The sequence below is a fragment of the Puma concolor genome, chromosome E2 (genome assembly GCF_028749965.1).
Source record: "Puma concolor isolate L17-30 chromosome E2, mPumCon1.1.hap2, whole genome shotgun sequence".
Taxonomy (NCBI): domain Eukaryota; kingdom Metazoa; phylum Chordata; class Mammalia; order Carnivora; family Felidae; genus Puma; species Puma concolor.
The window spans coordinates 46,143,315-46,161,647 of record NC_141681.1 but is presented as its reverse complement, the minus strand read 5'-3'; the positions used below and the strand labels follow the sequence as shown (position 1 = coordinate 46,161,647).

At 36.2% G+C, this 18,333-nt stretch overlaps 1 protein-coding gene across 9 annotated transcripts in view; it reads left to right on the top strand.

Moving 5' to 3' along the window:
• Nucleotides 1–18,333, top strand: part of ZNF790 (zinc finger protein 790) — a 55,199-nt gene that overhangs the window by 12,193 nt on the left and 24,673 nt on the right. For 5 of the 9 annotated variants that reach the window (XM_086690972.1, XM_086690971.1, XM_025914535.2 and 2 more), the window contains 3 exons: nt 6,152–9,607; nt 9,846–11,012; nt 11,907–13,505. In XM_086690972.1, the coding sequence (XP_086547098.1) occupies nt 6,152–7,809 (1,658 nt within the window). In that variant the 3' untranslated portion in view covers nt 7,810–9,607; nt 9,846–11,012; nt 11,907–13,505. Of the gene's footprint in view, nt 1–6,151; nt 9,608–9,845; nt 11,013–11,906; nt 13,506–14,803; nt 14,974–18,333 lie in introns of those variants that run through there. The other 4 variants (XM_086690976.1, XM_086690969.1, XM_086690975.1 and 1 more) reach the window with 4 other exon arrangements.

Here is an 18,333-nt window from a genome sequence, read left to right as displayed (position 1 = left end):
TTGTGCCAATATCAGTTTCATGGTTTTGATATTGTGCTTTATGTAAGATGTATTCGTTGGACAAAACTGGGTAAGGGGCACTCTTGCAACTTCTTGTGAACTTATAATTACAGTTGACCCTTAAACAACTCAGGGTGTTTCGGGGCACCGACCCTTGCACTGTCAAAAATTCATGTATAAATTTTGACTTTCCAAAAACTTAACTACTAGCAGCTTACTGTTGACTGGAAGTCTTACCAATAGCATAAATTAACACATACTTTATATGTTACATGTGTAATATAATGCTTCCTTAAAGTAAGCTAGAGAAAAGAATATGTTATTAAGAAAATCATATGCAAGAAAAGTTAATTTACAGTACTGGAAAAAAATCTACATATAAGTGGATCCATGCAGTTTAAACCTGCATTGTTCAAGGGTCAACCATATTTCAAAATAAAAGCTTTTGTAACATATTCTGGTCCCTAAGATCTATGCAATTTTATTTTATATTTTTATTTCCTAAACACTGTTATGTGCTTTTAAAATTCTGGTTAAATTGTAAAATTTTCACATACTATAAATGTACTATTATATATTAAGGTTATTCTGTATTTCTTGTTACTAAAGTTATAATTCTTAGTACACATCAATTATTCATGGGTTTTTTTCCACATTGGATGATGGTTGTGTCTCAGATATGAAATTCCTTGGCCAAAGGATTTAAAGTTAGAATACAATGTGCCCAATTAATTTAAGATAGTTAATTGATTTGTCATTGGAAAAGTTACTTTAAATCATAGAAAATTATGTGAATACCTTAAACTATATTTATTTACAACCCATAACCATTTTACCCATGTTTCATTATAAGGCCAGGGCATGCTCTCCCTAATTGGAGTTCTGCCTATTCTTATATTAACCACACTAGTAATTCATTCTCCTAATTTTTTGGTTTCTGTTTTGAATAAGAATTTAGTTAATCTGACTGTGGAATCTTTTCCCCCCAGTCTTTATAATTGACTCCAAACTACTAAAATAAAATTTGTAGCCTTCTTAAATGAGTTTTTTTAGAGTATTCACTTAGTTTTCATAAAAAACAATCTTTCTTTCATATTTCTTTATATAATGATACTAACATATACAAGTTAAAATGTCAAAAACAGTTGGTATAAACAGGTTTGGAAACAAATAGCAGATTCATGGTAAACACATGGGTATCTGGGAGGTAGCTATGACTTGAATGTATTTGTATATTGTGGAAATTAATACTTATGTTTTCAGAAGGATCAGAGGGCATTGGTTCACATGAAGGTCAGGGATGGTATCAGTTTCAACGTAGTCTCACTACAAATGAGCTATTTTTATTTTTTTTAATATTTATTTATTTTTGAGAGAGGCAGAGTGCAAGCAGGGGGAGGGGCAGAGACAGAGGGAGACACAGAATCTGAAGCAGGCTTCAGGCTCTGAGCTGTTGGCACAGAGCCCGATGTGGGACTCAAACTCACTAACTGTGAGATCATGACCTAAGCCAAAGATGGATGCTCAACTGACTGAGCCACTCTGGTGCCCCCAAGTGAGTTATTTTTAAGTAGAGACTTCTAATAATTTAATAGCTTAAAGGCTATTGATTTCTAGGGAGGATGGATATTTCTTGTTTACTGAATTACTGGTTGTATTTATTTGATAAATGTCTGCTGTGTGCTTGATCTATCCTTACCATTTGTTGGCTTAATATTTTGTATTTTTGGTGTGAGTGGGCATTCACATAAAAGAAACACTAATACACTAATACCTAGTTAGGGTGGCCAGAAGAATATTTATCTTTATTTTCTTTAAGACTTTAGTTTTATTTTGGTCCTAAAATTTTTGCTTTACACCTTAAGATAAAACAGAAAAATAATAAGCTGCATATATTTGAAATCTGCAGTTTGGTCTGTTCTGACATTATGCTATATACATGAAATAATCACCATAATCAAGAAAAATATACTTCAGTTATTGCCAGATTTTCCTTGTGCCCCTTTGCCATTCATTCCCCTTTCGACTCCCATCTTTGAGAGATGACTACCTGCTTTTTGTAACTCTAGATTAGTTTATATGCTCTAGAGTGTTACATAAATTGTTATACAATGTATACTTTTTTCCTTTTTGCTAGCCTTGTGTCTTTTGCTAGCATGATTTTGAAATTTATCTGTGTGGTTGCATGTATCAATAGCTTATTTGTTATTTCTCTGTAGTGTTCCATGTATGGCTATACTTTATTCATTCATTCACCTGTTCATGGAATTTGTTCTGAAAATTCTCAGCCATTATGTTTTCAAATATAACTGCTTCTCCCATTCTTCCTGTCTTCTCCCTTTAAGCTTCCATTTACATTTACATTTAATCTTCTAACTGAATCTGTCATAATGCTTCTGTTAGGACTTTTCCAACCTTTTTCTCTTGGAGTTTTTCTTTTGACTTGTATTGGTTTCTTTCTTTCTTTCTTTCTTTTTTTTTTTTTTTTACTTGTATTGGTTTCTTGTTCTCTGCTAAAATGATTAATTTTGTTTTTAGCTTTTTGAGCATAGTTACTTTTAAACCCTGTCTCATAACTCCAATATCTAGAGTGCTTTTAGGTGTATTTCTACTATTGTTTCTGTGGTCTGTTTACATTCATATTGTCTGGTTATTTATTTAATTTTGTGCCAGACAGTGTTTTCAAAATGGTAAAACTAATGCCCAGGATACCTTCCTTTATAGAGGATTTCTATTTGCTTCTCTCAAGTACCTGAAGGCATTAACATTTTGGTTGATGTCTTAATCCATCACCCTCCTTAGATAGTTTGAAACTGAACTATAGTTCCTGTGTAGGTCTGCCTCTGTTTTACTCAAGTTTCTTATTTCTAGCCTTTCAGTTATAACAGCATGAGGAATGCAGACAGACCCTGGATACTAATCTCTGCCACCTTAGCCCTGAGATGTCATAAATTCTATCAGTCTCTAAGCCAAATGCTAGTGCCAGTACAATCTGAATAGTAAAAATTGGCTGAGCCTTTTCAGTATATCAAATAATGTCATAATATTTTCTTATTTTGTTCATCTAAAATATTTTACCAGTAAGTTTGACAACACATAGAGATTTGGTTAGAGATGTTTGTTTTCTTGTATAAGTTTTAAAGTTTTTTTTGCCATTGATGTCTTTAATTTACTGGTAGTTTTTGTTTGTATATAGTATAAAGAAGAGTTATAATTTTTTCCCCACACAGTTATAGTGAAACACCACTTGTGGAATAATCGTATTCCTTCTGTCATAATCTTAAGTTTCTGCGTTGTTTCTGAGTCCTTGATTGTCTTCCACTGGGTTATATGTAGAGATACTATTTGACCAGAAATATGTAAAAATTCTTGACACGGCTGAGAACCTACTCATGGGTTTTTTTTTTTCTTTTTAATATAAATTAGAAGTGATTCTAGTAGGCACTATTTTATTTTTTCCAGCTATGTTCACTTGTTTAGTTCAGGCTCAGGATAAGCAGCAAGTTAGGTTTCACCAAGAAGAGATGTATAAAGAGTCATAATTAAGGACCTGGAATGTAAATGGAAGTGAGAAAAATCAGAGGGTGATACAGAGTAAAAATGTAGTAGGATCATTATTTCTAACTTTCATGTTTGTGCTGTGTTTGGGGTGTCCCATAGCTTGTTTATTAAATTAAGAATATGCAGATCGTGACCTGCTTAATGAGGAGGCACAAGCCACCCACACAGGGTTGGCAGGTAGCTCCCTCAGCATCCAAGCTTCTACTTTGGAGAAGTGAAAATGCTGGAGTCATTGTGATTGAAGGCACAGGTTTAATACAATTACACAAGGGAAGTTAAATCACAAGATTTATTACTTATGAATTGTGGAAATTGGGGCAGGGGCACACAGTGAGCTGTGGGAAGGACAGTCCTCCATCCCAGGTCATGAGCAAGTGGGAGATACGAAAGCAGAGTAGCAAGCACCTTACTTAGAAGGTAGTTGGGGTTGAGGTCACTAACTTTTTGTGGGCTCAATGCTATGTGGCTATTTTTAAAGTGACTGGGAAAAACCACGCAGGAACTCATGGTGGGAATCCTAAGCTCAGATCTTAATCTAAATGCTGAGGTTCTGGGTGTGGGCAGGGTTGTCATACTATAAGATGCCTAGGCAGCATCTCAAAGTAACTTTTCTCATCACATTCTATTATGTGAGGAATTTATTTTAATGTCTTTGATTTATATTCATTTGATATTTCATTTATCTTAAATGCCTTGCCTGTAATAATTAGCACAGTAATAATAATCATTTTCTAGTAATTGTTTATGTGTGAGATACTGTTAAACCATTTCCAGTCCCTTCCGTTTTTCTTCTCTAATCGTTAATCATCATCATCATTGTCATCATCATCGTCATCATCATCATCATCATGTACTACTTGTGTGGTGCTTTTTCTGTGTTAGGCACTTTATAAAAATAGTATGTTTTCCCAACCCTCTCAATAAATCTCTTTAAAAAATATATTAATGTCCCTATTTATCATATGGAAAAATAAGAGCTCAGTGAAGCTCAGTAATTTTCTCATAACCTAAAGATGGTGTTAGTGAACAGAACTGAGCCTGAAACTGTGGTCTGTCCTTTTTCCACTACAATACACTACTACTTATACATGTAACTGAACTGCCTCTCAACTTCTTCAGTCACTGCTAGAGTACTTGCTCAGTTCTCACCTCTCTCCTCCCAAGAAAAATTTGTAGCATAACCATATGACAATTTCATCAAATCCTAGCACATATCAAAAATGAGTCACACAGGGGTCCTACTTATTCTTAGCTCATGCCAGACTCCTTGCCCTTGACAAAACTTCTCAAAGTATTTTCCTTTTTGAACTATTACCCATAATTATGTCCTTTAACCTAAATGCAACATACCTGTGTTACTGAGTTCCTGCTCTTCTGTTAACTCTAGACCAGACAACTTCCCACATATAAGACTGATACTCTTATTTCCCAACATTACTGTTTTTAAGCTCGGAATTATGTAAGATATTCATTGTAGTATCTTGCATAGTATTTGAAATTTGTAAATATTTTGTGAAATATTTTCAGTGGCCTTGGATAGAAGGGAAAGGAAGAGAAGACCTGTTGGAAGGGCCTGAAAGCATAAAGCAGAATGGTTGAGCAATACTATAAACTCAAGAATAAAGAAAACAAAAGCACCTTGGTTGAAGTCATGTGACAAAAAGATGGCTTGGTTTTATACAGTGGAGGAAATGAGCAGGGTGAAGTCTTTAAGTGTGCAAAGGCAAATTGAAGCATAATTAAGTAGCTGTAATTACATTTCTGCATATTTGTCTTTGAGTTAGTTTAGATATGCTCTTGTTTCATCCTATTTGTACAGAAAGTAATATGGAAGCAGGATATTCAGTAAACATGGAAGGGATTAGACAGTGCGATGTGTTATGTTGTTCTCACATGACTAAATGATCCCAGTTGTGCTTCCTGGTACCTGGTTTTTGTAATATTATCCTTTATTCCATCCTAAATTCCCCCTACTCCACTTTTTTTGTTTGTTTTATAGTGTATTTTTTACAGAATTATTTTTTTAATGCCTGACATATGCTGAAGGTTGATTTATCATACTGAGTGAAACAGTTTTATCTTTACATTGGCTTTCCATGATTGGGTGGTACCCGAATAATTATTTTCTTAAATTGAATTGCTCAGGTGAATTTGACCAAAACAAAGGTTTTGGTTTTTTTTGTTTTTTGTTTTTTCCTTGAGAGAGAGAGTAGGGGAAGGACAGAGGGGGAGAGAATCTTAAGCAGGTTCCACCCCCATCATGGAGCCCAATGCAGGACTCAGTCTCACAACCATGAGATCATGACCTGAGCTGAAATCAAAAGTTGCACGCTCAACCGAATGAACCACCCAGGTGCCCCTAAAACAAAGCTTTTATATATCGAAACACCCACCTCAACTTTTATTAGTTCTCTTAAATTTCTATTTATTTTCCACCTTTTTTTCATATCACCCAGAATTTGAGAATTTCTTAAGCCATTCACTTCTTGTGTGCTTTATGTATTTTAAGATTTACTTCTTATATCTACATTGGAGGTTTTATTTCTTTTTGAACAGTAAAACAGTAGGAATTTACCTTCTTATCTTTCAGACATGCCATTCAGATGTCAAACCAAGGAGTTATCACAAAAAAGTGTTACTTTTGAGAGAGAATTATCTCAATTGGAAATCTGTAAAAAACACAACCTTGAATATTCATGTTTTAGGGCTGATTGGGAAAGCAAAGGTCAGTTTGAAACACAACAGGAAAATCAGGAAGAATGTTTAAAGCAAGTTATACTCACCGATGAAAAAATGTCCACTTTTAACCATCACACAGCTCACAGACTTGATACAGGAAAGAAACTGAATGAATTTAAAGAGCGTGCGAAAGCCTTTTGTTCTGGCTCGGACTGTGATCAACATCAATTAATTCACACTGGTGAGAGATTTTGTGAAGATAAAGAATATGAGAAGACCTTTCTTTCTGATTCAGAACTTGCTCAATATCAGACAGTACACTCTGCCAAGAAAACATATGAATGTAAAGAATGTGGGAAGGCTTTTAGTTTGCGTTCAAGTCTTACTGGTCACAGGAGGATTCATACTGGTGAAAAACCTTTTAAATGTAAGGAATGTGGGAAGTCCTTTAGATTTCATTCACAACTTAGTGTTCATAAGCGTATTCATACTGGTGAGAAATCTTATGAATGTAAACAATGTGGGAAAGCCTTCAGTTGTGGCTCAGATCTTACACGACATCAGAGAATTCATACCGGTGAAAAACCTTATGAATGTAATGAGTGTAGAAAGGCCTTTAGTCAGCGATCACATCTTACTAAACATCAGAGAATTCACACTGGTGAAAAACCTTATGAATGTAAGCAGTGTGGAAAAGCGTTTACTCGTGGTTCACACCTAACTCAACATCAGAGAACTCATACTAGTGAGAAATCTCATGAATGTAAGGAATGTGGAAAAGCCTTTATTCGTGGTTCAAATCTTGCTCAACATCAGAATGTTCATGTTGGTAGGAAACCCTATGAATGTGAGAAATGTGGAAAAGCCTATATCTGGAGTTCACACCTTGCTAGACATCAACGAATTCATAATGGTAGGAAACCTTATGAATGTAAGCAATGTGGGAAGACATTTATTTGGGCCTCCTATCTTGCTCAACATGAGAAAATTCATAATGAGAGGAAACTCTATGAATGTAAGGAATGTAGAAAGACCTTTCGTCATGGCTCAGAGTTTAATCGGCATCAAAAAATTCATACTGGTGAAAGAAACTATGAATGTAAGCAATGTGGAAAGACCTTTTTGCGTGGTTCAGAACTTAATCGACATCAGAAAATCCACACTGGAAAGAGACCATATGAATGTGAAGAATGTGGAAAAGCCTTTCTCTGGGGTTCACAACTTACTCGACATCAGAGAATACATACTGGTGAGGAACCTTATGTATGTAAAGAATGTGGGAAATCTTTTATCTGGGGTTCACAGCTTACACGACATAAGAAGATTCATACTGATACAGAATCATATGAATGTAAAGAAAGTAGCCAGATCTTTAGTCCCCATCCATATTTTACTGAGCAGAAAATTCACAATGGTGAGAATCTCTATCAATGGAAAGACTATAGGAACACCTTTAGTCAGGACTCAGACTTTGCTCAACATCAGGATATTTACACTTTTGAGAAATCCTATGAATGTAAAAATTTTGAGACATTTTCTCCAAGCTCTCATCTTATTTCACTCTTGTGAGGTCTTATAATATAAAAATATAGGAAGTCTTTATTCATAACTCCTTAATTGATGTCAGTTAATTCCTTCTTTTGAGGAACTCACAAGTATAAGTAATATTGGAAGAACATTTGACAGAGCACACAACACACTAAATAGCAGAGAATTCATAATGCAATCTATATTAATATAGGAAAGCATTTACTGATTGGTTTTCCATTTGGAATATCAGGGTAAAACCCTATGAAAAAGATGACACTGTGATTCTCTTGAATCATTCTTAAAAACATTCTCCACATCATTGATACTACTCTGCATAGAATTTAAATCTAACTCACATAGGGAAACCTTCCATTCCTATTAAATTTTGTTACAGTTCCACAAAATTATACCAAAGGTGAATTTCTGTTATGTAATTAATCTTGGGAAGCCTTGAGCTGTGTCATGCAGTTTATTTGGCATGTCTTAGTTTCAACACCTCTTATCTTTGTATTTTTTGGAAAGTAACTTGAATCTGTGTTTCCTTATTTGATTACAAGGGTTAAATGAGCTTGATGACTTCAATGACTTAATAGCCATCATTAATATTAGTGTTAGCTTCTATGAGAGGAAGACCTTAACAATATAATAAATGTAGACAAATATGCCATTTATATGTGTGTCTTATTGAATAGCAGGATGCTAATTCTGAAGAAAAACCAGTCAAACGGAAGGGAAGAAAGCTTTGAATCAGTATTAAATTCATTTGCTGCATAAAAAAATTCATACTATAAAGAAAGCCTTATGGTTTTAATGAAAGTGGAGTTGTTGAATGCTCACCAGTGGTTTTTTTTTTTTTTTTTTTTTGGTTTTGTTTTTAAAGGCATTTAGAAATGATTTGTCCCTAACAGATTTCTAAAGCCAAATGTCATATCCATTTTATCACCACAATGACAATTTATTTTTTTTAAGTTTATTTATTTTGAGAGAGAAAGCATGAGCAGGTAGGGGCAGAGAGAGAGAGAGAGAGAGAGAGAGAAAGAGAGAGAGGGAGAATCTCAAGCAGGCTCCCCACTGTCAGCAAGAGCCCAATGTGGGGCTCAATCTCAAGAACTGTGAGATCATGACCTGAGCGAAAATCAAGAGTCAGATGCTTAACTGACTAAGCCACCCAGGTGCCCCTGAAATTCAGAAATTAGAAAATAGCCAAATGAATTCTGATCTCTTGGAAATTTAACACTACATTTATAAATTATCAAAGTAATGAGCAAATCAAAAGTGAAATTACAGGCTTATTTAGATGTGAATGATAACAAAACTCCTATATGTCAAATCCTATGAACATGACCATGGCAGCTCTCGATGGAAATTACTCTTATGTATATAACAAAGAAAATTGAGGGAAGTTTACTTCTTGTCACCACTGTATTTCCAGCACTTATAACAGTGCCTGTCATATTGTAGAGTCCAAGTATTTGTCAAATTAAATAATGATTACTTAACAAGCTAAAGTAAGAGCTGATGCCCCAATGGGCATTTGAATTGATAGAAATGTGTTTTTTTCTTAATTTTTTTTAATGTTTATTTATTTTGAGAGAGTGTGTGTGAGCAGGGGAGGGACAGAGAGAGTAGGAGAGAGAAAGAATCCCGAGCAGTCTCTGCACTGCCAGAGCAGAGCCTAAGGTGGGGCTTAAACTCACGAACCATGAGATCATGTCCTGAGCCAAGATCAAGAGTCAGATGTTTAACCGACTGAGCCACCCAGGTGCCTCTGAATTGATGGAAAACTTTATTTAACGAAAATAAAGAAAAATTCATGGAATAAATAACAATACAGAAGGTTTTTTATTTTTTTTTTTAAATTTTTTTCAACGTTTATTTATTTGTGGGACAGAGAGAGACAGAGCATGAACGGGGGAGGGGCAGAGAGAGAGGGAGACACAGAATCGGAAACAGGCTCCAGGCTCTGAGCCATCAGCCCAGAGCCCGACGCGGGGCTCAAACTCACGGACCGCGAGATCGTGACCTGGCTGAAGTCGGACGCTTAACCGACTGCGCCACCCAGGCGCCCCCAGAAGGTTTTTTATTTTAAGTCAAAATGTTTCTTGGTAGCAATGCCTTAACATTATCATAAGAAAGGAGAAATGTGGTACATGTTTTAGAGGGTATTTTTAATGACAATATGAAGAGATATAAACCTTACTAGAAACAAATTTTAAATAGAATATAGTTTGTTTTCTAGGAAAATAAATTATTAAATTTCAAGAGTAACTAAAAGGGGCCAAAAAATTTAAGTTAGAAAAAATAATCTTTATAACTCATGTAGGAGTACAGGCTGCTCCCTGAAGAAACAAAATCCTATGGAAAAATTGCTAGCAGATGCTAAAAGACTAACGTAATTCTGATAACAAAATTAGATGTGGAGTAGCCCTTGAACAACAAATTCCAGAAGAATTTTACTCATGAACATACATGACAAAAACTAATACAGGGGCACCTGGGTGGCTCAGTCAGTTAAGCATCTGTCTTTGGCTCAGGTCATGATCTCACAGTTCAGAAGTTCAAGCCCCACATCAAGCTCTGTGCAGAAAGTGCGATGCCTGTTTGGGATTCTCTTCTCCCTGTCTTTCTGCCTCTCCCCCACTTGTGCTCACTCCCTCTTTCTCTCTAAAAACAAAAACAAAAAACTAATACAATAGTCAAATGATGTTTACCCAGAATGTTTAAACTCTGACCTGGATAGGTGATAATTCTGTAGTTTATGCATAACAGCAAGGTGTATCATTGATGAAGATGTACTTTACCAGTTCAGCACTTAATTTATTCTAAGAGTATTTTCTTGATACCTTTTAGTGTTACATAAGTTAAAGAATATTGAGTTTATGTACATGTATGTAGCACATAATTCAGTTCTTTAACAGTAGTTAAACAGTATTAGGGAACATACTTCCCTCTGAAATTATTGTCTTCTGTGGAATTTCTCAACTCATGTGGGGAAAGTGAAAATTTTTTGTTATATTACTTTATTGTAATAAACCAGCCATTTTCATTCATGCTGACTATTTTTGTTAAGGTGATGATTACATTGAGAAATGTAACAGCTTTCTGGACGTCCATATACAGATAACTATGGCCATTCCTTTTTCTTTTGGCCTAGACTTCTGTGTTGAGTTTAGTATCAGTGTGCATATCTGGTGCTCTTGTCTCCTTCATTGTGAATTCCTGGATCTCCTTGAATGCCTGAGGTACGTGTTTCTTGAACCCCTTTCCATTGGTATGTTTGTGAATTTTGATAATGTCTTCTCTAGTCTACCATAGAGATAACAGAAATTCTTTAGTCATTCCCTAACCACCTTTCTTTGCAGGAACCATTCTGCTAGATTCATTTTGGGAAAGAATTTTTTAATCATTAGTATTAGCACAATTGGATAAAATTTATGGAAAAAAAATCAGTTTCCTCTCTGACAGTGTAAAGTAGGATGAATTCCCAATAAATCCAGATATCTAAATGTAAAAACTAAAAATAAAACAGAAAGAAACTTTACAAATACTACATGGGTGAATTTCTTTATAACCCTGGAATGGAGATATTAAGAAGTATGACTCAAAAATCCAAGTAGAAATAAAGAAAAAAGTAAATAATTTTTATAGGACTCCATGTTAAAGATAAAGGACAATGAAAAATTGGAGATATTTGCAAGTATATCACAGACTAATATCCTTAAAGATTCTAAAATTTGAGATGAGAATGCAAGTTACACTACATTGAGATACCACTTCATCCCTACCAGATGCACAGAAATCCTAAAGGGTATTAATATACTCTATTGTCAAGACTGAAAAAACAAGAACTCTGAAATTGCTGATGAAAATGAAAAAATATAGTACAGTCCATATAGGAGGGAATTAAGCAATGTCCAGGTGTAGTCTCATTCATTTACCATAAGACCAGCACCCTTATTTCTATCCCAAAGATACACTCATAAAATTACAAAATATGGTATACACTAAGGAATTTTTTAAAAACATGATTTGTAAATGCAGCAAATTGGAAACAACCTAGATGTCCAGCAATAGACTGGGTGAATTAACTATCATATGAATGTACAGTGGAGTATTGTGCATCTGTGTTTTTCTAGGGAGTGATCTTCAGAGTATCTTAAATGAAAAAGAGGTAAGTGCAGAATATGTTTATTATACTAATATTTGTGAAAGAAGAGGGGGATACTATATATACCTGTACTTTAAAAAAGAAATCTCGGGGCGCCTGGGTGGCTCAGTAGATTAAGTGTCCGACTTCAGCTCAGGTCATGATCTCATGGTTCATGAGTTTGAGCCCCACATCAGACTCTGTGCTGACAGCTCAAAGCCTGGAGCCTGCTTCAGATTCTGTGTCCCTCTCTCTTTGCCCCTCCCCTGTTCACACTCTGTCTCTGTCTCTCAAAAATAAATAAACATTGAGAAAAAAAAAAAAAAAAGGAATCTCAAGATGAAACAACAGGGGAGGGCAAGGGTGAAAGGTTTATCTTTGGTTATACCTTCTTTTTGTTTTGACTTTGGATCCATGTAGATATTTTACATATCAGCTTTTATTTTAAAAATTAAGTCAAAAAGGAAAATAAACCTGTATCAAAACCAGTGGATTTGATTCTACATCATGTTCTGGTATAACAACATAAAGAATAATAATTTCAAATGGTGTTAAAATATTTTGACTTACCATTAGGAGAATATCTCAAAGATAATTCTGTATCTCAAGCACAAAGAGAAATATGAAGAAATCTAAACTGCCTTTATTAGTCTTTTGTTAGTGGTAATATTGGTATTATTTTTCTACCTAAGGGGTTTATTTATTTTTTTAAGTAGGCTCCATGCCCTATGTGGGGCTTGAACTCATGATCCTGAGATTGAGAGTTGCATGCTCTACCAACTTAGTCAGCCAGGCACCCCTACTAAAGGGTTTAAAAACATTAGTGACCTAGAAGCTATGAGTTGCCCATGTATCCAGACTGTAGTTTTCAAATTCCATTTTCTATAAAAAGAAAAAGTTCTCCTTAGAGAAATGGCATAAGACAGGTCAACAGTAGAAAATGTATATATAATTATCATAAAATGTCTTATTGTACCTAAAAGCAATAAAGCTATCAAAGACTACAGGATCATTAACCTAAAGGAACTGACCAAAGATAGGATCAGTTAAACATCAGAAACTATTGCAATGGGTTGAAACTGTGTAGGTAAAACTGCCTAAATTCAAAATGAAAAAAAAAAGGGGGGGGGGTTATGGAGTTTGCCAGAGTACTAGCATATTCTGAAATTTTGGTAAGGAACAGAACAGGATTTTGGTAAGGAACCAAATTTCCTTTGGTAAGGAACAGAACCAAGTATTTATCATGATTTTTCTGTACAAGCTGTAATCAAATAGTTGGCAAGAGGAGGTTCAGAAATGACAGACTTAGAAAGTTACATTTGGCATCATTTAATAAAATAATGGAATTGGCAACAATTCATAATAAATGGGTTATTGGGAATTTCAGAAGATAACAATAAGGTTGACAACACTTCAGTTGGCCAATCTTAACACTAAATTGGAACAACATGGTATTAATATGCCTCGTGTGATGCCATAGGAAGTAGGAAGTACTACCTAAGTTATATTTCCCAACACTGAATCTTAATCTAATTTAACCTCCAGATCTAATTACCAATTTATAGGAAATAAAATGAATTTTAAAACTTGTGAGTAGTATGTGAAGGTCACGAATTGGCCAAATCAGAATGTGGAAAATTCTATGGGACAAATTGCCAAGTTTCTTCAGTAAATGAGTGGCATGGTAAGGAGGGAGAAAAATGAACTGCCTTAGTTCAAAAGAGACTTAAAGGTAACTTATCAACCAGATTCAGAGTGTGGAACATTCTTGAGACCAGACTTGGAACAAATAACTGAACAGATATTTTGAGGAAATCATGAAAAATTGAACATGGATTGGGTATTAGATACTAATTAATTTTTTTAATTTGGTTGGATGTGGTAAAGAGACTGCATATGTCCTGGTGCACATGCCTGGGGCGGGAGGGGGAGGGGAGCCAACCCCGGGCTTGGTAGCATTCTCAGGGGTGCACTTTGAGAAAGCCCCCTCCCTTGAGCACTGTGGGAAGAAGGTTTATTGCCCCCTGCAAAGACAAAAGACCCTGAAGATGCCAGCCAGAGGCCCTTTGTCAACTGAGCAGAGTGCTATTTCAGAACTGGGTGTCCACATGGAGCAGGATCCTTTAAGACATTGGGTTTTGGATCGCACTCGAGCACTGGGGAGTCAGAGGAGACTGTAGAGCAGGGCAAATCGGTCACTGAAGTCTGTGCTGCTCTGTCAGGGCAGCATAAACTGTGGTTTGGGACACCTGGTAGGAGGAGGAGAGATTGGGGTGTCGCCATTTTCCTCCCCATCACTAACACAGTGGGGCTTCAGGGAGCAGCACAGCCACCTCCAGTGGAGGTGGGACCCACTTACACCAAACGTTGCCCTTCCGAGGCCAGGAACTGCTTATTTACCAGGGTGAGATTGACACTCACTGAACTAGTTGGTCCCTCCTCCAGACCAGCACAACCACTGTTTCCAAGGCACCAACAGACAACTGTCCTGCAGTTTTGTATGTTAGTCTGTTTTTTTTTTCTTTTTAAATTATTATTATTATTACTTCTTCTCTTTTTCCTGCATTACCTTTCTACTCTCCTCCCCCCCCACCCCCACCTTAGAATCAGCCTTATAGTTTCTGATTTGATTTTTGGTCAATACTTATATATTTTTCCTTTTTTTTTTTTTTAATTTCTGTTCTGGTTGTTTAATCCGGCATTTTTACTCTATCCTTTTTTTACCTTTTCTGTATCTCCTTTATTTTCCTCTCTGTCTTTCTGGATTAAGCCCAATAGTTTCTTTGATTCTCTCTGCCTGGTCTTTTTTCCCTCCCCTATCATTTTTCTCTTTGTTTAGGATAAGGTTTCTTCCCCGCCCCCCCCCCAGCTCCTCCTCTTTTCCAGGGTTACCTCAGTGAACAAACCAAAGCACACCTGGTGGACAGTCCAATCCACCACTATGAGTAGTTAGATAAAGCAGCCAAGACACAATAATAGAGTGCATGTAACACACTCCAAAAACACCTCCTAAAGTGCCAGGCCCTGAACAGTGTATGACCCCCCCCCCTTTTTTTTTTTAAAGATTTAAAAAAAAAATTTTTTTTTAACATTTATTTATTTTTGAGACAGAGAGAGAGCATGAACAAGGGAGGGTCAGAGAAAGAAGGAGACACAGAATCAGAAGCAGGCTGCAGGCTCTGAGCTGTCAGCACAGAGCCCAACACGGGGCTCAAACCCACGGACCGCGAGATCATGACCTGAGCCGAAGTCGGACGCTTAACCGACTGAGCCACCCAGGCGCTCCACTCCTTTTTAATATAGTAGTACTTGGAGGTGCAGGACACATGACAAGCTATTAGAAGATGTAAAGGACAGAAAACTAGCCAAAATGATGCAACAGAAGAATTATCCTCGAAGGGAATCCCAGGAAGAAATGACAGCCAGAGAATTGCTCAGAACAGATATAAACAATATATCTGATCAGGAATTTAGAATAATAGTCATAAGACAAATAGCTGGGCTTGAAAAATAGCATAGAAGACAGCAGAGAATCTGCAGAGATCAAGGACCTAAGAAATAGTCACAGTGAACTAAGAAATGCTGTAAATGAGCTGCAAAATAAGCTAGATGCAATAACAGCAAAGATAGGTGAAATAGAAGATAAAGTATGGAAAATGATGAAGCTGAGAAAAGTAGAGAAAGGAAGTTACTAGATCATGAGGGAACAATTAGAGACCTAAGTGATTCAATGAAATAATATCCATATCATAGGAGTTCCAGAAGGGGGAAGAGAGAAAGGGGAAGAAGATTTATTTGAACAAATTATAGCAAGATGTTCCCTAATCTGGGGTAGGAAACAGGCATCCAAGTCCAGGAGGCACAGAGAACTCCCAGATCAACAAAAATAGGTCAACACCATGACATATCATAGTGAAACTGGCAAAATACAAAGATAAAGAGAAAATTCTGAAAGCAGCTAGGGACAAATGGCCCTTAACATACAAGAGTAGACACATAAGGGTAGTAGCAGATCTGTCCACTGAAATTTGTCAGGGCAGAAGGGAGTGGCAAGAAATATTCAATGTGCTGAATAGGGAAAATATGCAGCCAAGAATTCTATGTCCAGCAAGGCTGTCATTTAGAGTAGAAGGAGAGATAAATGTTTTTCCCAGACAAAAACTAAAGGAGTTCATAAACCAGCCCTGCAGGAGATCTTAAGGGGGTCTACGTGAATGGAAAGCAGAAAAGACTACAAAGGACCGGAGACATCACCACAAGCGTGAAACCTACAGATAACACAATGACACTAAATGCTTATCTTTTAATAATCTGAATGTAAATGGACTAAATGCCCCAATCAAAAGACATGGGGTATCAGAATGAATAAAAAGCCAAGATCCATCTATATGCTGCCTACAAGAGACTCATTTTAGACCTGAGGACACCAGCAGGTTGAAAGTGAAGGGATAGAGAACCATCTATCATGCTATGGTATGTAAAAAAGAAAGCCAGAGTAGCCATACTTCTATCAGACAAACTAGATTTTCACCAAAGACTGTAACAAAAGATGAAGAAGGTCATTATAATTGAGGGGTCTATCCATCAAGAAGTGCTAACAATTATAAATGTTTATGCCCCAACTTGGAAGCACCCAAATATATGTATCAGTTAATCATGAACATAAATAAATGTATAGATAACAATACTGTGAGTGTAGGGGACTTTAATACTCCACTTACACCAATGGACAGATCATCTAGGCAGAAAATCAGTAAAGAAACAATAGCTTTGAATGACACATTGGACCAGATGGGCTTAACAGATATATTCAGATCTTTTCATCCAAAAGCAGCAGAATGCACATTCTTCTCGAGTGCACATGGGACATTCTCAAAATGGGTCACAAAACAGACCTCAACAAATATAAAAGGATTGAAATCATGCCATGCACCTATTTTCAAATCACAACGCTATGAAACTTGAAATCAACCACAAAAATAAATTTGGAAAGCCTCTAAATACATGGAGGTTAAAGAATATCCTAAGGAATGAATGGGTCAATCAGGAAATTAAGGAAGAACTTTAAAAGTATATGGAAGCAAATGAAAATGAAAACATAACAGTCCAAACCTTTTGGGATGCAGCAAAGGCAGTCCTAAGGTGAAAATACAGTGTGATCCAGGCTTATCTCAAGAAACAAGAAAAATCCCAAATACAGAATCTAACCTTACAGCTAAAGCAATTAGAAACAGAGCAGGAAAGAAGCCTCAAAACCAGCAGAAGAAAAGAAATAAAGATTAGAGCAGAAATAATATAAAATAATAATTTAAAAAAGAACAGAACAGTTCAGTGAGTCTAAGATCTGGTTTTTTGAAAGGATAAACAAAATTGGTAAACCCTTAGCCAGACTTCTCAAAAAGAAAAGAGAGAACCCAAAGAGATACAATCACAAATGAAAGAGATCACAACACTACAGAAATACAAACAATTATTATAGAAAACTATGAAAAATTATATGCCAACAAACTGGATAATCTGGAAGAAATGGACAAATTCCTAGATACCCATCCACTACCAAAACTCAAATGGGAAGAAATAGAAAACTTGAACAGACCCATAAGCAGTGAAGAAACTGAAGCAGTTATTTTAAAATCTCCCAACAAATAAGGGTCTTGGACCAGATGGCTTCCCAAGGGAATTTTATCAGACATTTAAATCAGAAAGAGTTAATTCCTATTCTTCTCAAGCTGTTCCAAAAATAGAATAGAAGGAAGGCTTCGGGACTCATTCTATGAAGCCAGCATCACCTTGATTCCCAAACCAGACAAAGACCCCACTAAAAAGGAAAATTACAGGCCAGTATCTCTGATGAACATGGATGTGAGAAATCTCAACAAGACACTAGCAAATTGAATTCAACAGTATATTAAAAGAATTATTCAGGGGAGCCTGGGTGGCTCAGTCGGTTGAGCATCCGACTTCAGCTCAGGTCACGATCTCGCGGTCCGTGAGTTCGAGCCCTGCGTCGGGCTCTGGGCTGATGGCTCAGAGCCTGGAGCCTGCTGCAGATTCTGTGTCTCCCTCTCTCTCTTCCCCTCCCCCATTCATGCTCTGTCTCTCTCTGTCTCAAAAATAAATAAACATTAAAAAAAAATTTTTTTTTAAAAGAATTATTCACCATGATCAAGTGGGATTCATTCCTGGGTTGCAGGGCTGGTTCAATATCTGCAAATCAATCAATGTGATACATCACATTAATGGAAGAAAAGATAAGAACCATATGATCTTGTCAATAGATGTGGAAAAAGATTTTGACAAAATACAACATCTTTTCTTAATAAAAACCCTCAATAAAGTCGGAATAGAAGGAACATACCTTAACATCATAAAAGCCATATATGAAAGGCCCATAGCTAATATCACCCTCAATCAGG